General features: G+C 46.0%; 1 protein-coding gene across 2 annotated transcripts in view; it reads left to right on the top strand.

Annotated features, from left to right (window-relative positions):
• The window catches only part of AVL9 (AVL9 cell migration associated), a 425217-nt gene that overhangs the window by 207771 nt on the left and 195622 nt on the right, over positions 1 to 21824 (top strand). For both annotated transcript variants that reach the window (XM_085607507.1, XM_085607508.1), the window contains exon 3: positions 18296 to 18381. In XM_085607507.1, the coding sequence (XP_085463633.1) occupies positions 18296 to 18381 (86 nt within the window). The remainder of the gene's footprint in view (positions 1 to 18295; positions 18382 to 21824) is intronic.

The raw sequence follows: 21824 nt of genomic DNA, 5'->3' as shown, positions 1-21824 counted from the left end.
TGTTGATGACGGACAGGGCCACTGTTAGGGTGGCGGCCGTCCGTTTCCGGAGGTAAGAGAAGGTGGGTCTGGCTGGGTTGTTGAACACCTGCATTTCAACTCGTTCTTTGGCAGGGATGTCCATGTGAAAGGAAGTGTTCGATCTCAGAGGGCAGAAGAGGGCAGAAGTTTTTCCAGTTTTGCTCAGCCAGAACCCATGGTAGAAGTGTGACATGGTTCTGCGGGAAGTGGCATTGTCCTTGTAGCTTTCTTGCAGGAGGATTAGCCAGGCGAGGCAGGAACCATGGACAGAAAAAGGTGAAGGGATGAAAGGGATAGAGTGTCCAGTGGCATGTGGCAGCAATCCACAGATCCAGCAATTGGTGGCGTTGGCAGCAAGATTGTGTTGGTGGAGCAACTGCACAAAAGAGTTATTCCAGAACTCCTTACGCCTTTCTCGGAGTTGGGGTGAAAGTGAGATCAGACGGTGTTCTTTCGTGGTGGTAGGTTGAACGGTGGTCAGCAATATCTTATGAGCGGGTGTGCCCTCCTCCATGATCCAGAAGGTGACCACGAGGAGAAGGCAAAAGAGAAGGGTAATGAAAAGTGCGATAGTCTTGAAGTTGTGCATTCGGTCAGTCTTTGGGTTTTTGTAGTGGATCTTCGGACGTCCGGTTGCTTCCATCATCTTCATGTCGGGCGCTTCCATCACCTTCAAGAGACTCGGTAGCGGGCAGAACCACAGACTTCGCTTAGTTTCTCTCCCGGTGGCCTTTGAGGTGACTAGGCTACCGCTCTGAGATTTCCACTTAGCCTGTGGTTTGCTTAGCCGAAGTTCTCTCCTTTCGTCGCAAGTTATACCCTTCCTTGGATGGCACGGTGGGATCAGGATATCTTACTAACTCGAGTGTCTCTGTATCTGGGCAGCGGCTCAGGGATGGTCGGTCTTTGTCCCGAAGTTCTTCTTGGGCGGTGATGTTGTCCGTGTTTGTCAGGGTCGGTGATACCTTCTTGCAGTGGTGTGCATGCAGCCAATTGCGTTTCCCCTCCACTCGAAGAGCTGTTCGGGTGGTGATCAGGACTTGCAGGGGGCCCGTCCACCGGGGCTCCAGACTCTTGGTGCGCTGGAAGTTACGCACTAAGACGAAGTCACCGGGTTGGATGTCGTGTCCCGGGCCCCTGGAAACATCGGGAATGGCGTGCAGCACCTGCTGATGGATAACAGACAACGTCTTAGTTAGGTTATACAAATAGTCAGACATGAGGACGTCCGGGACGTCGTGGATGGATGTTGGTTTTGGTGCAGTCCAAAGGTTCATGGGCCGCCCAAAGACGACCTCGTAGGGGGTTAAGTGGTGTTTGGTGGGGGTGGAACGCATTGATAGCAATGCTAGTGGGAGAGCGTCTGGCCATCTTAGTCCTGTGGTGGCGACTATTTTTGCTATCTTAAGCTTCAATGTGGCATTGTGTCGCTCAACCAGGCCTGCAGATTGGGGATGGAAGACCGCATGGAATTTCTGTTTTACACCCAACCCCTTTAAGATGAGTTGGATAACTTCGGCTACGAAGTGGGGGCCGTTGTCGCTCCACAAAATTCGACAAAGGCCGTATCGGGGGAAGAATTCCTTCAGTAGTACTTTTGCAGTAGTCATAGCGGTGTTGTCGTGGGTTGGGTAGGCTTCCACCCACTTGCTGAAGGCACACACAACGACAAGTACGTACTTCAAACCTTGGCACCTTTCTAACTGGACATAGTCCATTTGTAGGACTTCAAAAGGGTGATTGGGGACCCCGAACCCTCCCCGGGGTACAGCAGTTCCTTTCCCAGGGTTGTGTTGGAGGCATACTAGGCATTGTTGGACCAGACGTTTGGCCGAGTCTGGGATCTTGTCGTTGTGCCAGACTTTGGAGACGAGTTCGATCATGGGGGCAGACCCTATATGTGCGGGGGAGTGTGCCATGGTCAGCATGGGGATCAAGTATGAGTCTGGTAGCAACCATTTGTTCGAGTCCTTAGTCCGCCAGCAACCATCATCGTCCTTCAATCCCACCCGTGCCCATTCAGCTAACTCGTGTGGTGTACTGGCTAATTGGATGTCCCTAATCGTTTCCCCAGCATCCTTCCACTTCTCAGCTTGTGACCTGGTCACGTACATACGGGTCGTGGACCTATTCTCGGCTGTGGTTCGGGCAGTAATGTCAGCTAGTGCATTTCCCTGTCCTATAATGTCTGTCACTTTCTTGTGTGCTTGGCATTTGATCACAGCCAGCCGTGTGGGGAGGAGGACCGCTTCGGTCAGGGCAGAGACTAGATCTCCATGCAGGATGGGTGTGCCATGAGAAGTCAAGAATCCCCTCTCTTTCCATAAGAGCCCAAAGTGGTGAACTACCCCGAAGGCGTACTGACTGTCTGTGTAGATGTTTGCGGTTGTCCCTGCTGCCAGGATGCAGGCTCGTGTGAGAGCGATTAGTTCCGCCGCCTGTGCGGATCGCTGTGTGATGCGGGCTGTCTCAACAACTGTTCGGGCTGTGGTGACTGCATAGGCAGCTGAGGTGGTGCCATCGGGGAGCTTGATGCATGAGCCATCCACCCACAGTTCTCCGTCAGGGTCCGGGAAGGCAGTATCTCCGAGGTCGACCCTACTCTTGGTCTGTTCGTCGGTGAGGGTCACACAGTCGTGTATGGGGGACGCATTGGGATCAGTGTCAGGGAGAGGTAGTAGGGTAGCTGGATTCAGAGTGGTGCATCGTTTCAATGTGATGTGGGGGGCAAGCAGAGTCAGTTCGTAACCGGTCAGTCGTGCGCTAGTCAGGTGTTGAGTCTTGGTCTGGTTCAGGAGGGTGTCAACCGCATGGGGTACCAGTACCGTGAGGGGGTTTGAGAGTACGATCCCCTCGCTTTGCCGGATAGAGATAGCCGCGGCGGCTACTGCTCGAAGGCATGCGGGCAAAGCTCTGGCTACAGGGTCAAGAGTGGCAGAGAAGTAGGCACAAGGGCGTTGTTTAGGGCCTATGGACTGGGTTAGGACAGACAACGCACATCCCTCCCTTTCGTGGGTGTAGAGGGAGAAAGGTTTAGTGTAGTCTGGGGTTCCTAGGACTGGGGCCGAACAGAGGGCGTCTCGTAATTCTTTGAAGGAGGATTGACATTCGGGTGTCCAGGGGAGGGGGAAGGGGACATCTTTAGCCAGCAGGGAAAGCAGAGGTTTTACGATGAGACTGAAGTTTGGCAACCACTGTCGACAAAAGGAGGTGAGGCCTACTAGGGACCGCACTTGCTTCTGAGTTTTGGGAACAGGGGTTTCTAGGATGGTCTGAATTCGGTCAGGGGTAAGTTTCCTCCCGTCCCTGGATAGTAGGTGGCCTAGATACGTTACTTGGGGCTGGCAGAATTGCAATTTCTTTCTGGAGACCTTGTGACCGTTCTCCGCAAGGAAGCGGAGGAGGTGAATGGTGGCTGTGACGGCAAGTGGAGTGGTGTCGGCCGCCAAAAGAATGTCATCGACGTACTGTATCAACACCACTCCATCGGGTAGTTGGACTGCATCTAGCTGTCTCTTGAGGGCTTGGCTATAAATGCTGGGACTCTCAGTGTAGCCTTGGGGTGCCCTACAGAATCTGTATGAACGGGCTTTTAGAGTGAAGCCGAAGAGGTAACGGCTGTCTGGGTGGATGGGGATGGAGAAGAATGCGTTTTTGAGATCAATAACAGTAAAGGTGGTGGCAGTGGATGGAATCAGGGTGAGGATGGTGGTGATGTCTGAGACCACGGGGTACTGGGGTACGACTACTTTGTTAACCTCTCGTAAATCAACAATGAAACGGTAGGCTTTCTCATCTCCCTCGCCTTGCTTCTTTACAATGGGTAGGATAGGGCTGTTGCAAACATTACTGACTACTTCTTCTACCACTCCTGCCTCGACTAGGGACTCGATGATTTCCACCAATGCCTTCTCGCCTTCGGGTGATATCCGATACTGTGGAAGCTTTGGGAGTTCTGCGTCTGGTCGGACGGTTATATGTACTGGGTCAATCACCATGCGCCCTACATCTGAGTCGGTTTTAGCCCATAGATGTGAAGGTAATGTGTCGAGTAGGGACATGTCAGCATCGGTTATAGAGAGCATACGCCGTGTGTGACAGGGTCTGGACAGATCTGGGTTATCGTGTAGGATGACTCGAACTCCGTCTGGGGAGCATCTGATGGTAGCTCAAATGTTTTAGCAAATCAAGTCCCATAATAGCATCGGGGGTGTTGGAGGAGAGCAGAAAGGTCGTGTCAGTGGTGTTATCTTCTAAGTCAAAGGAGATTGGTGCTGATAAGGGGTTAGTGGAGGGCGTTCCATCGAAGCCTATTGAGGTTACATGTGAGCCAGACAAGGGTGCCCTAGGGATCAGTCGTTTGGATAACGCACTACGTGTCGCCCCAGTGTCTACCAGGAATGGAGATTGTGTGCCCAAGACCTTAGCAGTGACGTAAGGGCCTTGCTGGTCAACACGGAGTTCGACTGGATCCCTCCCTTGCCCCTGGCGGTCCTATGCGAAGTCATGGGTGCTTTCATAGTCGGACTGCTGACACTGGTTTTGTCGGGGGCGGTCAAAGGTGTTTGGTTTGCCTGGCCTGACGTTGGTTGCGTCGTTCGTGTGCCCTCGTCCCTGTCCTCTGTTTCTGGGGTCATATGCTGTGTCTCTGGGATCCCTATTTTTGTTTAGTTCCAGAAGGACCGGGCACTGGGATTTCCAGTGTCCGAACCCTCTACAGAACGCACATTGGTTCCCATCTAAGTCTCTCCGTCCGTTGTAGGGTGCAGGTGTATGGTCTCTAGGGGGTAGCTTTCTAGGGGCGGTTGGGTGGTAATTCTCTTTCGGGGGTTCCCTTCCTATGGTCACCCCTTGCAACTGCGCTATCATTACCCTCTCCTTCAGTTCCTTTTTCTTCTTCTCTGATGCCCTATCGTTCTCGTTTTTCTGATTTTCGTAGTATTGGGCCATCTGGAGAATTGCTGCGGGTTTGGAGGCTGCCCAACTACTCTCGCTGGTCTGTAGTTTCTGGGAAATTTCTTGTGACAGACCCTTCACATAATTCTGGACAAAGAGGTGATGTCCGGTTGCGGTGGTCATGTCTTGGCCACTGTAATCGGAAAACACAGTCTCGAATCGGGAGAAGTATTCAGACACATCCTCCTGGGGTTTCTGGCGGCAAGCCGTTACTATCGACCAGTCTACCTTTCTTTCTGGGATTAGAGTCTTCAGTTTTAGTACAATCTTGTCTGGGAGCTCTAATATGGCTTTTGGGGGTTTCTGTCCTGGTTCTCGCTGCTTATCTATGGAATCGAGTTGTACCCAGGTATATCCGAACGGCTCAGCGTGGTCAACTTTCCGGATTTGTTTCCACACATCAGCCGGCAGACATAGCCCAAAGAACAAGTCGATATCTGCTAAAGTCATAATCGTAGAACCTAAGGCTGTACCCAGTTCAGTGTAGAAGGCAGTCGGGTTCTTTCTCAAGTCGGGTAGAGTTTTTCTAAAGGTCAAAATATCTTGCCGGTCCCACGGCTGGTAGACCCAGTTATATACAACCCTCCCCTTCGCATCTTGGTGGTTGATGTCGTCATGCGTTCCCTGACCTCGTGGGGGGACCCAGTAGGGGGCAGCTTCTTTGATGGGCATCATGGCCTCAGCCCTTCCTTCCTGGGGCTTAGTCGCTATGGGGGTTTCTGCTTTGGTGGTCTGCCTATGTTCTCTAAGGTGTCGGTAGACCTCGAGTGTACGAGTAAAGAGGTTCGTCACGTCGCCCTCTCTTTCTTCTCCGATGTCTACCTTCCTATATAGGGCCGCTAAGCCTTCGGGACCTTTATCGTGGTATCTATCCTCATATGCATTCAGGGCGTGATAACAGAGCCGTACGACAAAGTGTCGTCTGCGGCTGTCGGCATACGAGTTATACACGTCTGTTATATACTCCTCACTTTCCTTTCGCTCCACCAGTGTCCCTACTATCTTATCAATTCCTGCTCGTTCATCCTTCGCTAATCGATTCATTCTGTTGGACTCTTTCTTTCTCATCTCTGGGTTGTCTAACGTTATAGCCGACGTTGTGTTCAGCACAGGAGGCTCGGCCGGCGCGGAGGCCGTGAGGACCGAGGCCCCTGTACTGCTTTCGCTCGTGTTCGGGGGTTGTGGGTGTTGCACTACTGACTGGGAGGGTGCATATGGAGGGGGCATGTAAATGATCGGGGGACCTAACAGTAATTCGTCATTCGTTCGCTGCTTGGAGGACAACTCAGGGTAGAGCAAAGAAGGGGTCCTAACAGCGTACTGTCCTGATGTTTCGGGCTCCTGTCCTAGTTTAGTTTCCCTTCTCTCCTTTATTTCTTCTTCTAACTTTCTAGCGGCAAGGTGAGCTGCCTTTCGTAATTCCTTTTCTGCTTTTACTACTTCCCTCTTTTTCCGTTGCGTTGCTTCTTTGCGCCACATGCCAATACTGTCAAGCATAGTAGGCGTGGTCTTATTGCTACGCAGGGCTATTTCTAGCACTTCTATCTTATGGTCGTCGAAGGATCCCATCAGTGGCCACTGACTCTCGGGGTCCTTCTTTGTATATTTATGCCATAGCTTGGTATAAGCTACGGCGACTAGTCCATATTTAGTGAACATGTCCTTATTAGGGGTGCCCTCCAGTGGAGCCGGATGGTTCACCTCTAATAAGCGGTCCGGGCAGAACCAACTACCAATCAGTGGGGAGAAGATAGGCATGACGGGTTTCAACGGGGACAAAAGTCAGCACTACCTATCTTTTCACTGCTTGCAAAGACTAGACAGAATATCTCTATTCTTCGTTATTTGTAAGCAGAGAATACCTCCAAAGAACCAATATCGAACAACTAGTGTTCGGACAATCAATCAATCAATCAATCAATCAATGGGAGATAAAGATAGGCATGACGGGTTTCAACGGGGACAAAATCAGCATTACCTACCCTTCACTATTTGCAAAGACTAGACAGAATATTTCTATTCTACGTTATTTGCAAACAGAGAATATCTCAAAGAGCACTATTCTTCAAAACAATCAATGTTCGGACAATCAATCAGTGGGGAGATAAAGATAGGCACGACGGGTTTCAACGGGGACAAAAGTCTGCGTTACCTACCCTTCACTATCTGCAAAGGGAGAGAGAGAGAGAGTATTTCTACTCCTCCCCGTTTGTAGACAGCGAATATCTCAAAGAGAACAATCAATGAGCACAATCAATGAGCAATACTAGTATTCAAAAAGCTTCGGACAATCAATCAATTATTTCGCAATTTGTCGTGTATCACGACCTTACCCGGACCCCGTGGACAGTTTCTCGTCTTCCGCCTCCAGCGCCCGATCGTCCTCTACTCTCCGTATTTGCCGCGGCACTCCTGGTGGTTCCCAGTCAGGACCGTAGATCACTCGAGAGAGGTCTGCTCGGAACCAGTGAAGTTCGGATGATCGGCTGCCAGACGAGGGTCTATTGGGCAGGAGCTCTCCCGATCGTTGCAGTCGTTCACTCTGTCGTCGGGACCTCTCCCACTGGATCCACGTGTCGCTGATGGGCCCCACGTTGGGCGCCAATTGTTAAATGGTAGCGGCAGTTTCAGTCGATAACCTTTCAAGTATTTGCCCGGCGGTAATCGCCTCTCATACCACTCGATAATTTACCAATGAAAGAGGCAGGCGCCGGAGACTGGAAGGCAGGAAACAAAGTTTTATTCCGTCGGAGCAGAACACATCAGATCAGACAGCAAGGTATCGTCACGAGGTGCTCTAACCGCATCTCTGAGACCTGGTCTCTTATACACCGGTTTATTGCTTTATTACACATAGTACATTCTTGAGATTCTCTTGATGCATGAAAGAACATCCCCTGAAGCCCCGGCTCAGATCCGATCCCACACATAGTTACAGTAGAGGTTCCCACCCTACCCGCAGTGGGAGATGGCTATCGCGCAGCAGGGAATTCCGCCAATTCCCGGGGGTGTGTGCGACCGGCCGGGTCTCAGGGGGTAGGGGCTTTGATCCACTGTAATCCCTTTGATGTGGGGTGTTTCCCTTACAGTAGGGGCAATAAACTGCATCCGCAGGGCTAGGTGATGGCCTGGGACCAGTTCGGACAATGGGGCGCAGAGGAAGGGGGTTATCAAAGGTGCGGCATGACCATGTATGGGATGTCGGTCGGATGTGGTTCCGTAGCAGGGTCGCGCTGAAGGAGAGGGTTTATGGCCCGCGTATGAGAGAGCGGGGGTGGCCGGCGCGCGGGGGGATGTTTGCAGCGCCAGGGGGAAGCGCTGGTGATCGAGAATGAGCGGGGAGAGAGTGGGGTGCCTAAAATGGCGGCCGTGCATTCGCTGTGCGTGGCGCTGGGGAGAGGCAAGATGGCGCAGATAATGTTCAGTTTGCAAGCTAAATTTCCACACCTATGGGTATTTATATAGAGAGATTTACTTCATCCACTAAAACTTTACCAAGTGCTAAGTGTTTATATGTATATTTAAGAAGATTTAAGTTTTCTTATATATTTTTTTTTAAACTCCCTTTCAACCTGCCCTTCACCTTCTCTCTCTGATTCATCCCAAAACTTTCTTTCTGACTACTATGAACTCTAAAACATCCTTCTCAAACTTCCCCCTCCTTTTTTTGTGATGTCACACACAACCACTACAAATTACTACTTCCCCTTTCAAATCCATTCCCATCATTCTATACTCTACTAAACACACAAGAAATCAAGAGCACAAACCTAACACAACCAATACACAATGTAAAAAATATTTATTACTAATCTACAAACTATTAAACTCTAATCTTGGGTTCCTGGAGTAGCATGCTACTCGACACAAAGTACTTCAAAGCCTCATCAGGGTTAGTAAGTCCTATATAAATACAATTTTCAATTACAATATAAGAGTTATCAGGTTCACCCAGACTCCAGGGATAAAAGCGAGCAAGAGAGTAATGTGGAACAAAGTTTTTTTTAAACCAAGTATTGCATCTGGTTAATAAATGTAAGTTGTTTATTGTCTGCTGTTGGGAGACATTCCAACTGAATGGGTGAGGCACATCTGATGCAGGGCGAATTCGTAGATTGACTCATTATTGTAACGTCTGTGTCTACTTTCTGTTTGTTTCTCTTTCATGAAGATTGATAGAATTAAAGGAATGCACCTGTTTCTGTGTTGCATTTTATGGAAACAAGTGTTTTTTAGTTAAAAATTGCTACCAGTGTCAATTTAGCAGCGTAGTTGTTTCCTTCACATGTTGTATAACAGTTTCCTTGTGGCTACTTGAAAAAAGGTAGATCCATGCCAGACGGATTAGGTAAATGTATTATAGAAGCCCAACAGTGACAACCTTTCTGTTTCTGTCCTACCCAGAAACTGATTGTTTTAGAACATTAGTAGCTTAATCCTGAATAGAAGTAAACACCATTGTAAAATGCCACCGAGATTCTGCACAAGATTCAACACTTGCCCATACATCTGGCAGCTCATCTATTTACGTTTGTATTCCCTGTTTGTGGAGTTTCAATAGTTCTCACTTGAGCTATGCAATATTTTTAGTGATTTGGATTAGGAATTCCAAATAGGGTCAAGCTATCCATAAATGAGGAAATTGAGGCATCATGCCATTTGTTTTTCCAGTTCAATAGTACGTTCAAGCATGGGGTTACTGTTTGATATATGTCCTGTTCCTATTCCTTACCCAGTCCACTTGGTTAAATAGATATATGAACCCCCACGTAGATGAGGATCCCATTTTTCTGACTGTGGCCACATGCTGACACATGGTATGCTGTTAGGTGACACAGGTCGCCTAACGGCTTGCCGTGTGCATGAACTGAATGACCCCTGAGTAGAGACATTAATTTCTTTTGTGAATGCCCAAAAGTTATCTGAAATTTGTTTAGCAACCATATTTGTTATTGGGTTTGTGAAAAAAAGGGTAGATATCCTGGCCAAAGCTCAAGAGTAACCTTCTTTTGCCCTTTAAGTCCAGTTCTTGCTTCTGTTCTTTTATATAGACAATACTATGTTGAGGTTGCTCTGCCAGAGATGACCTTCAAAGAAAGGAGACTACCTCTATGGTAGGTCCAGACCATTCGATTGGCAGATGATTGGAATTTTGGTTCTAAGCTGTAATTGGAATGCGGTCACTCCTGGAGCCACAGTTCTCAAGACAGATGATTGCTAAAAAAAAAGCTCTGCTTGGAATCAGTGCAATACCAGATATGAATCGATTTTTACTTTATAAAATAACTAAATATGTGTAATAGATCAGGGGGTGCTGAACGGCCATTGAAGGATATAATGCTGCAGGTGGACTGAGTTCACTGACCTTCTGCTCTCCTTACAGATATTAAATGAAGCAGCTAGTTTTAAAATACATGCACATCTCTGCATCAGGACTCCATCTCGCTTCTTTGGAGGTAATAGTAAAAGAGAAAATGGGCATTGTTAAGTGCTTCTCTTTCATCCTCTTGCAAGCCGTGAAAGGTTTTTCCAAGTATAAGGGTACATTTTATGATTGCGGTTGAAGATGTTATGTCAGTAGATTGGGAGGTCCCACACTGAAGGTTTTAGGTTATATCACAAAGAAACTCTGGCACCTCTGCCTTGACTGCCATATCGCTGTCCAGGCATTTTACCTGTCTAGGACTAAAATATTCAGTGACTACTTTGAAGTAACTTAATTCAATATATCAAAGCGATTTGACCTTGACAAGCAGTCTTTGTGGAAGTAGGTAAGAATGTTTGCACCCCATCTGAATGTGTAGCTGCTGTTCATGTTTAATTGGAGGCAATACCTGGAAATATAGTTAACGGATTTGACCCAGAATAGTTCTGTATGACTAGAAGGAATTAAGTTGCAAAGGATTTTGCCCTATTATTTAAAGATTTCGTTACTGATGGTGAAGCTAAAAAAGTTGATGCACTAGCATCGTAAGATCCATTCATTCTCGTCTGTGAGTCCTTTCTGTTCAGGGCAGGTTAGTGGTCTGTTGTGGTCCATTTGTTGGGAACCTCTACTGACTAAAAAGTTAAGTGGTGAGAAAGAAATGGTTTTCCTAGTCTTTTCAATGGCCAGGAAACCTTTTTTAAGCCCAATGGTAGATGTGGCAAATTCCCTCTGGGTACTGAATAAACTTCTAAGCCTATGTTAATTTTTGCCAGATAATGGTGTGATGTCATTTTATTGTCTGTCTCTTTTACAAGAGAGTCAGATGCATGAGCTTGAGACAGATCTAGTCAAGTATATCAACCCGAGGGTGTTTGAATTTACCTGTTGCAGGGATGATAACGCTCTTGTGTAAAATAAATAGTTGGAAGAAGGCTGTAATACCTAACAAGAAACGACTTGAAAAGAGACCATGTTTGCCTACCTTCAGTTGAGGCTAGAGCTTGAAAAATGAGTGGAAAAAATCTGTTTGTCAACTGAAAACTAGCTATCTTTAGAAACGTAACTTATAGGATTGTGCTGCCTGGCAGATATCTTTTGAAAGGTATTCTCTTTCAAAGGTATCTAGCAGTTTTGATTTAGTATAATGGGTCTGCAGCGAATAAAAGCTGTATTCCTCTGATGAATGCAAAAAGGACAATTGATGGACGGAATGCTGAACAATTTCAAACATTCACCCCCCAGTACAGAGATCTGGGCCTAAATCCATCATTCTTTTGCCTTCCATGCCATTCAAGTTTAAAACCAGCAATATGCAAATCAGCCTTGACCCTACTCCCCATGGCAACAGTCCAGCCAGAACTGCCAGGCCAGGTCCTCCCTGGACTGGAAAGAAGCATCCTGAGACTGGTTTTGGGGTATCACACCTTATCAGCCGAGGCTAGCTTGAATCCAGTGGCATGGTGAGTATATGACCCACTTCTGGACATACTCATCCTACTGAGGGTGACAAATGCAAAAAGAACAATTGACGGATGGAACGCTGAGCAATGTCAAACATTCACCTCCAGTACAGAGATCTGGGACTTAGTCCATCATTTTTTGCCCACCATGCCATTCCAATTTACACCCAGCCAAATGCAAATCTGCCTTGATCCTGCTCCCCATGGGAACAGTCCAGCCCAAACTGTATTCCTCTGATGAGGTTAAAGAAAATCAAAACAAAAGTCAAGATCTATGAAAAATAAATTAATAAGTGAGAAACCTAAGACTACATGCACACACTCAGAGAGAGGGGGAGGGATGACTTAGGAAACCCATCACCATGTTTTCTTGACCCATCTAGAAAGAAGTGCAAAGTAGTTGGACTTGTTGATCTGGCTTTGAAATTTACTGGAAACCTAAGAGAGACCTAATTATTTACTTATGAATGAAAGATGCGATTTCAAGTGGAAAATGAATAGAAAAAGAGACAGCAGCTGCCTCTCAGTTTTGGAATATTAGAGGAAAGCTAGTTGCGGTGTGCTGTAGAACCAATATGCAGACACACTTGTTTTCTACCTTGCTTTCCCAAATTGTCCTGGTAACGCCTGTGGTGTATTGTCTTAGGGAGTAAACGCCGATTAAGCCAATATTGTGAAACAATAACTGATTTTTTCCCAGAAAGATCCATAGACCTTTGGCATTGTCTGCATTTGCAGGATGGTGAACCTAGACTATAAAAGAGGAGGATTTACACAGAGGGGGTTTTGAACAAAACAATGAGGGTCTTTGGTGTCTGAACATATGAGGGGTGATCATTAAGACATTATACGTTCATCTCGGATATCAAAAGTGTTTTTAGAGGTTAAAAAGAAAAACCTCTACAGTCTATATCCGTCTTAGTTAGGCTTTGAAATTAATATTGTCAGCACCCGTGCCTGGTCATAAATAGAAATTTATGGATGATTTTATGTTGAGCACAAAAGTGTGTCTCGTCCATGTCATCGAACGCCTCTTTTTCGCATCTCATACATTCATGTTTCAGGCTCCCATCCGATAATGAAGAATCGAGACCAGTTGTTTGGCAGGTGGCTAATGTGGCTTAGCCCCGTCCTTCTGCGACAGATGATACACTTTCATATATATTTGCTTCTGTTGCAAAACGAGCCACACCAAGGCCTCAGGGTTTCCTGGTGTTAGCTTTCTGTGATTTGCCCCACAGAAGGAAGATAGATCTTGTATAACTCGCAGCTGTTGCTGCCTTTAAAGATGTTTTGTGTTGTCCCCATTCAATATTTAACTGTGGCGAGGTTCTTGGTGCTGAGTTAAGTGGCATTATAGCGGACTGCATAATATTAGGCTGTTTTTTCTAAAATCATGCTTTTAACCAACAGGGCAAATCTATACTTTCTGCATATTTTTTTATATAATATTTCTTCTACACTTATGCCATCAATGAAGGAGCATTTTTTAAAACCCAAAACTTACTACCAATCGTATTTCTTTTATGTGCTGTCCATAATTTAGGTTGTGGATTAAGAGGCGAAAGTGAATCTCAATACCTGCCATTGTTTACATGCGCATTTAAGACATATCTGTTCTTTTTGTGTTGCAACACTTGGTTGCCCAGGTGTGTGTAGTTAGCGCCATGCTAAATGTAAGCTAATGATGTCATCTGCTTAGGAAGGCATGCCCAGGTCCATTTAGTCCATAGTGTCTCTGTCAAGACTGCAAACAGTTCAGTTCAGTTCAATTTTATTAATGTTTAAACACTTGTCTTTTAAACATACATTTAAAACAGCATAACACATTATTCTAAATACTCCCCACCTCTCCAGCCCCTCCAAGATTCTGAACCAGGCTCTAACCAAAGTACACCGACATGTAATACATAAAATCTCCACTCCCCATGCACCCCAGCTCTAAAAAGACTAACTTAAAGCCTCTTGCATCATTAATCCAAGCATATTTTTTAGAAATGTTGCCAGGGCACATGCAACATCTAAAAATTCCATGTTCAACAATAATGTAAGTGCATCATTATGATTATTTATATTGTATTTTGTAAAAAGCGGTTTTAAAATAAACCGGCAAAAGCTATTAAAATTACGACAGTCCATCAACAGATGAACATTACAATTTTGGAACCGCAAACCACATGTAAATTATTCTCTGCATATGATAGAGCTTGAAATGTTTCAGACCTCATATAATGGACTTGTAAAGCTACCCGAAATTTTAATAGAACTAAGCATAGCTTCAGCGGGTCTCTTCCCTACATACTCCTGATCAGCCAACCTAGACTCTCTTCTGCAAGTCATTTTTAAAAGGCCCCTGCTGTGGCAACTATCCTTTTTCTGACTTTCACTTGGTCTTGATTTTTGGTAACCAACAGAACATTTGGTCTAACGATTGGTGGCCAGACACGCTTGGCTGTTGTCCATGCCCTGCACCCCATGGTAAAAATCTAGGGGTCATAGTTGACAACTCCCACTCCCTAAGTCTGCAGATCAGCAGAACAGTGTCTACGTGCTTTGGGATTATTAGGACCCTCAGGAAATCTCCCAGTTTCTTTCGTTTGCTTCACTAAAACAGGCAGTTCTAGCCCTTGTGATGTCCAGATTGGACTATTGTAATGCCCTCTACTTGGGCATTAACAAGAGTATGGTGCGACGTTTGCAGCTGGTGCAGAATGCTGCTGCTAGGCTGGTGATGGACCTTCCAAAATATCATTCAGTCTCGGCCTCTCTTGTTTCTTTGCATTGGCTTCCCTTGGATCGAAGAATTTGGTTTAAGACCCTCTGCCTGACCCACAATGCCTTCTACGGCCTAGGGCCCGACTCCATCAAAGGGCTGCTTCAGTTTATGTTCCTATCAAGCAGCTTAGGTCCGCCAGTAAAAATCTGCATCTCCCAGATGATCTGTCGGGACAAGGGTCCCATTCCCTCTTCCGCAGGGCTTTAAAGACCTGGCTCATTACACAAATATCAGTTTGAGCATATTTTTTAATTCTGTAAAATTGTCTCTCCTGCAGCGCCTTGACGCCTTGGGGCTAAGTTTGCGCTCTATAAATCTAATGTTCGTTCATTCATTCATTTACTGCCCACCTTAACCCACTCTTTCCTATTTCGGCAGCACATAAGGCTTATACCATCTGTACCTCTGAAACCCAAAGTTTAACCCACACTCGCAGGGTTGCTTTATAGGCTAATAATTTCCAGGCCTGCAGGTTGCTTTCCAGTCTTCTAGCCTGGCTAATTCACTTTTTGGGGAGAGATTATTCTCACATCTCTCCCAAATTCCCTCCATACTTGGGCACAATACTTCAGCCCCGCAGAGACATTGAGTAGGGACCATTGCATTGTAAGCTGTGAAAAAGGGAGACCAGGAAGGACCACCAAAGATTTTGTTAAAGTGGACAAGGCCACCTATCGTTGCTGCCCGCATCTCCACCAGTTCTTTATGCAGGGTCCAACTCAACTGTCTTGTAAACGTCATACCAAGGAACTTATAGGATGATACAACTTCAACCCTACTATTACCTACCAGCTGCTTATTTGGTTTTACTTTTCCCCCAAAAGGGATTATTTTAGTTTGTTCCAAATTCACCTTTAATTTATTAACTTCACAATAATGATTACATTTGGTCAACCTTCTCTGTAAGCCTACGGACTAGACAATTCTAATAATATTTTTTTTCTGGAGCAATTGGAGAAGTCTCAGTAGGTAGATAATAAACATTGGCAAATGCAAGAGCTATTGGCATTGCCAATATACTTTAGCCATGTTGTGCACCAGCATAACTACTGTCCAGCATGCTAAAAGTTAGTGACGTAAAGGAGAGTGTCATGGATTGGAGAAAAGTGTCATAAAGTGGAGTGTCATGGTGTAGAGGAAAGTCGATTGGCGTAAAGTGCTGTGGAGTGTCATTTAGGGAGCAGAGTGTCATAGAGTGGGAGGGTGTAGAGCAGAGTGTCATAGAATTAAGTAGAGTAAAGTGTTGTAGAATGGAGTGGCATAGAGCAGAACGGAGTGGCATACAGGGTGTTGCGTAGAGTGCTGTAGAGTTGAGTGGCTTAGAGCATTATAGAGTGGAGTGGAGTAGTGTGTGATAGAATAGAGTGTTGTTTAATAGAGTGAAGTAAAGTGGCATAGAGGGAGTTGCGTAGAGCATCCTAGTAGTGGAATAGAATGTCATAGAGTGGAGTGTCGTGGAGTGGTCTAGAGTGAAGTGGTGTAAAGTACAGAGTAGACTGGCATAGAGTGCATTGGTTTTACGGAAAGTGGTCTTGAGTGCTTTAGCATAGAGAGCAGTGATGTAAGTAGAGTGACATAGAGTGCTATGGTGTAGAGTACTGTAGACTACTGCGGCAGAGTGTAGTGCCGCAGTGTAGAGTGTCACGGCACAGAGTGTAATGTCACAGAGTGGAGTGGTGCAGGGTGGAGTAGAGTAGCGTAGATTAGATTGTTTAAGAATATAAGGAAGTGGCGTGGTGTAGAGTGGCCTAGACTGGGGTGGCGAAGAGTGCGGTGGTGTATGCTAGAGTAGAGCGAGGTAGAGTGCATTGGCATAGAGTAAAGTGGTGCAGAATAGAGTAGAGAGGCGTAGAGTGTAGTGGCTTTGAGTGCATTGGCGTAGAGTGCAGTAAAGTGGTGCAGAGGAGAGTGCTGTGTTGCATAGTAGAGTGTCGTAGAGTGCATTGGTTGAAGAGTGGTGCAGAGTAGATTGGCGCAGAGAGCAGTTGCATAGAGTACTGTGATTCACAGTAGACGAAAGTGGCGGAGAGTGCTGCGATTTAGAGTACAATAGGGTGGAGTGTTGCAGAGTAGTGTATAGTGGCATAGAGTGCAGTGCTGCATATTATATTGATGTAGAGTGCAGTGGCATAGAGTGCATTGGGTTTGAGTAAAGTGGTGTAGAGGGCATTGGCATGGAGAGCAGTGATATACAGTGCATCGGTTGGAATAATCTGCAGTGGGTTAGAGCATAGTGGTGCAAAGTAGAGTCGAGAGACATAAAGTGACATCGTGTGGAGTGGTGCAGAGTAGAGTGGAGAGGGGTAAAGTGGAGTATGCATGATGTGGTAGCGCACTGCCATTACAGGCAACACATCTTCAATTGAAATAGCCATTACATTTGCACAGACATACAGTTTTACTGATGAAAGTATACAACGCACAACCAATGTGTGGAACGGTCATCACCTATTGTATAGATTTTTTTGTTATCATATTAAAATATAATGTGCTTCACCAATTCTGATGTATTCTGAAATATCTGCACAGTTCATTTTCATACATTTAAATTTCGCTGTGTTAGAAAAAATAACATTGTACACCCTTCCATCCAGCACATCCCTAGCAGCCAGCATGATTCTCACATAAATCCTCTCACTTTGAAGTCAGAGAAAGAAAACACCAAGCTCCTTTGCAAGACAGAGCCTGACATTTGACCTCTGTCTTTGAATGCCCAGCAAATGTGACAAGATAAAAGCAAGATTTAAAGGCCTGTTTGCTGGAATCTAGCACTAGTGGAAGTATACTGTAAATCGGGTATGGGTCATGGAAGGTACGAACTCAAACTGGACGGCCTAAAACAAATAAAGCCAGCAAGTAGAAAGCAAGCAAATGTGAGTTACAAAGCCAAAGGTAAGCAGTGGGCGGAATGCATTTCCAGGGAAGCTTTCCGAATGCCCCCAAGATGTCATTAGCAAACCAGATAGCGGGCTTCGACTTCAAAAGGAAAAGCTTAGTTCCTAGCAATAGGTGCTTTGGCGTCCGTAATGTGGAGCAAGGAAAGGTAGCGTTGCACGCTATAAAATTGCAGTGTAATCTGGGCAGTGTAAGGAGTGTGCAATGTGCATTAGAGGAATTAAAATCTAAGCCCACGGTATACTTGGTAACAAAGGGAATTCAAGGCCCAGGTTCCTTAGTTTCACTGTTCCTTGCCTCAATTCATGTGGCCAAGCAATTTGAAGGCTGCTCTGACACGTACAATTCCTTAATTGATGAGCTTCATGTAAATCTATGTGACTATAAGAACATTTACTAAGTGTCTGTCTTTACTGATAGCCTCTGTGTTTGCTTATTTGTATAACCTGTCATTTGCATTATGGATTAGGGCTGAAGTTATACTGATGGTGGACGTTAAAACCTTTCAACATTTTTAGAAAGCTGATGGTATTATGAATTGATGAATTTCATGTATATCCAATTAGAAACACTAAATGTTAAAAAGGAGGGATCATGCGAGGCATTGAAGCTCATAAATTATCTGAGGGCTTTTTAGGAAATGGCATCTCAATAAATTCGTATTCATTTTTAATGATTTTTAAATGCTTGCTATTTTTTTATAGTGTTGTAGAATGTATTTCAAGCATCTTATCTTATCCATTCTTTTTTATTTCTCAGACACAATATTTTTTCACTTGCCGCCTAGGAGTGGAGATCGCAGGACAGTTTATGGCGTTTCTTGCTACAGGCAGATTGAAGCCAAGGTAAATAACACTGCACGAGGGTTGGCTGAATAGTAATGAAATGAAAATTGGATTTATATTTATATAGAGCGCATTAAACCCTTGGGTATCTAAGCGCCATTCCAGAAAATAGAGCTCATTAAGCACAGAAAATCCAGAGAGCCTGAGTTGAAAAAAGACAGGTTTTCAAAGACTTTCTAAATAAAAACAAAGAAGTCAAGTCTATCAACGCGGGCGGGCAGAGAATTCCAAAACTTAGCAGCAGCCCCAGAAATGGACGGACCACCCCATATAACTTTCCGAAACCTGGCAATGGTGACTTTTCTCGCTGAGGAGGATCTGAGTGACCTGCCTGGAATGTACCAGTTGAAAAAGGTGGATAGATGTTTAGACCCTGCTGGAGAGCTAGGAATACTAAGCAAATAGCCTTGGAGACAATGCGCTTCCTAACAGGGAGCCAATGCAGCGCTCTAATACCGTCTCTAACAGATACTCGTTTAAGGGTCTTAAGAGTAAGGCGTGCAGCCGCGTTGTGCACTACTTGTAACTTATTCAATGAAAAGGAGTTAATGTTCAAATAAAGAGCTTTGCAATATCGAGTTTGGAAGAGACTAAAGCAGTGACCACCAAATTACATAGTACTGTTCAACTCTTGCGTCTTTCTTTGCCAGTTCATTCTATGCATGTATATATACGGTATTTCTGTAGCATAAACCTAGCCAAAAGACATCTGAGGACTGTACATGGTCAAAGACTAGCATAAAGTCAAAGAGTAAGAGGAGATGGAGCTGGGTTGAAGATGGTTAATGTATTGTGATGTAGTGTGCTGTAAAGAGCTGAGTCTTCAACACTTTCCTGAATTGGAGGAGCATTGGGGCGGTGCTGATGTGTACATGGATGTTATTTCAGATCTTGGGTACATAGATAGAAAAGTCCTGTTGTCTTGTTTTTTCTTTTTTACACTTCTTAGTGTGCAGTCTGACTGTGTTCTGGCTGCGAGTGTGCTGAGATCCCCCAGCAATGATGATCTATAAGATAAGCGACACCTTCTTACCTACCAGCAGCACAGCGGACGGGGCTTGACCTCACGAGCAGTTCCTGGGTCCAACGCAGCACATTAGATACGGGGTGGCAACGCTGTCAGTCTCCCCTGCCGCCAAACTACAGCATCGGCCGCAGTCGGGGGAGACTACAGCTCCCGTGAGGCTTTGCGAATCCTGCCCACTTCCGCCCACCAGCGCGCCCGGAGGCGCTTCAAAAGGCCAGGCTCTCTCCGCGTCGCGGGACGCGCGCGGGCGGCGCCGGGCTGAGCCCGGGCAGATGGCAGGCCGTCTGTGGCCGTCAGGGGCCAGAGGAGGCCGGGTCGGGCCACCTCCCTTACGCCTGTGACCCGCGGCAGAGACGGCACCCTCCAACACTCTTGCTGGCCCTAACATAAGGTACTGTGTTGTTACTGTGGGGACCTATGTCATATTCTTGACCTTTGGTATCGGTATATCAGCTAGCCATCTACCGTGTGGTTGAGTGTGGCCCACAATGGGCAAAAGGAAAATGTCGGATGTGAATGGGGGCGCTGCTAGCCTCACTGGCAGCGTGGCAAAAAGGAATAAGGCCAGAAAGCCTTGCAAAAAATCTACGCCCGCTACCGCCTTAGATCGCATAGAATCTTTGGTTGATGATTGTACTTCCATCCTAGACTCAGACTTAATTGCCACGCCCCCACTCCAATTGCCTTCAAACAATCATCGCCCAGGCTCTGTTACCATCCCCCAAATGTTTAGCAAAAAAGCCATCTCAAACCAAACAGCGGAAAGGGATGCTTTGCAGAACCATAGTGCCAATTCTATGCTAAACATTGAGGAAGAAAGTCCTCTTGCCCCTGTCGTTAATTTGGCCCCTCTTGACTCCATTGCCATCGTTTGTACAAATCGTTTCGAGGCATTAGCTGATATTGATATTGATAATGTCGAGTCCATTGGTAGCATTGTTAGTCCTGATGCACCTGTAACATCTAATCCATGTATAGCTCTGGGCTCTGGATCCGGGACTGTGCCAGAAGGGGATGGGTCACACCAAGACCAGTTAGGAGGGGCTGCTTCAGACTCGGGACTAATTCTGGAAACCATCAAGGCTCTGAAGCAAGAAATTAGCGATTTAAAAGCACTAGTATTGGAATTGCTGTCAACTGCCAAAAAACCTTTTATGCAACCACTAATCACTTTACCTGCTACTGCTTGTCATCCAAATCTATCAGTATCTCCCTTACTAAATAATGATCCTCGCACACCCACTCTGACTCAACCGCTATCATCATTCCCGCAAGCTAGACCAAAGTCTTTACCCATCACTAGAGCTGGGATTAATCCCACTAATTCCAACATCAAGTCTCGTCCAACTACGAATCCACACACCATGATTAGTCAGCCCTATCCCTCCCAAAAAACTCCAGCTCACGACTTGTCTTTCCCATCTTCCAAAGTGCAAAGACCCACGGCCACTATACAGCCTATTGTTTACATGGTGGGTGTTCCCACGACCGCTGGGTATGAGGGCGAAGAATCCCTAAAATAAGGTCACCCACTGGATCCGTCATGTCAGAGGTTGCCGATCCATCATAAGAGATGACCTAATAAGGGCCCGCAGACTTAGATCTAACGACAACCCCACGGATACAATTGAGTTGACCCTAGCTATCCACCTTCTAGTTGATGGCCTTATAGCTCTTGAATATAGATCATCCTCCCCGGACTCGTCCTCTATTCAATTTAGACGCTTTCCCACACCAAGCCACGATTCTGCGGGGAGGAGGGGTGGGTTGTCGAATTATGGAGCTGAGGATGCATCCACCTTGGAATATATTGACTGACTAACTCCGGTGGTAAACACATTACCAAATCTTTGTAAAGTGCTCTATGCTGCCCCTAATACCAACAGCAGATTGCCCCTTCCAATACCCTCTTCTGCCACCTCTAGTGGGGTCAGGGGGGAAGGTGGGACTCAAACCGTAGTTTCCATTCCACCTACCATGGATTCTGATACTTTTCTACTTTTAGCTCCAAAAACTGATTTTAAAATTATTTCATGGAATATTGCTGGCTTGAAAGCCAAACTTATATTGCCGGACTGGAATAATTTTATTGCCACTTTCGATATTTGTATATTTCAAGAGACCTGGAGTCTAACACCCTTGTATAAATCCGGTAATACCTGCCACTGTGTCCCTGCAGTATCTACTGGCCGAGGACGTCCTTCTGGAGGCCTTGTGATATGGATAAATATTGCCCTTTCCTGCAGAGTTTGTCATGTACAAAGCCCCTCTCCAGATGTGTTGCATATAACCCTGAGTGGGCTTAAAGGGGGGCCTACCATCGAGCTCTTTAATGTATATATCAGAGGCACCCAAGGAGGAACTAAGTCACCTATTGTTACCACTCTGGAAGAGGAGCTTTCCTCCTGTCCCTCCA

The sequence above is a fragment of the Triturus cristatus genome, chromosome 5_2, assembly GCF_964204655.1.
Source record: "Triturus cristatus chromosome 5_2, aTriCri1.1, whole genome shotgun sequence".
Classification (NCBI taxonomy): Eukaryota; Metazoa; Chordata; class Amphibia; order Caudata; family Salamandridae; genus Triturus; species Triturus cristatus.
This window is presented reverse-complemented; position numbering and strand designations above follow the sequence as displayed.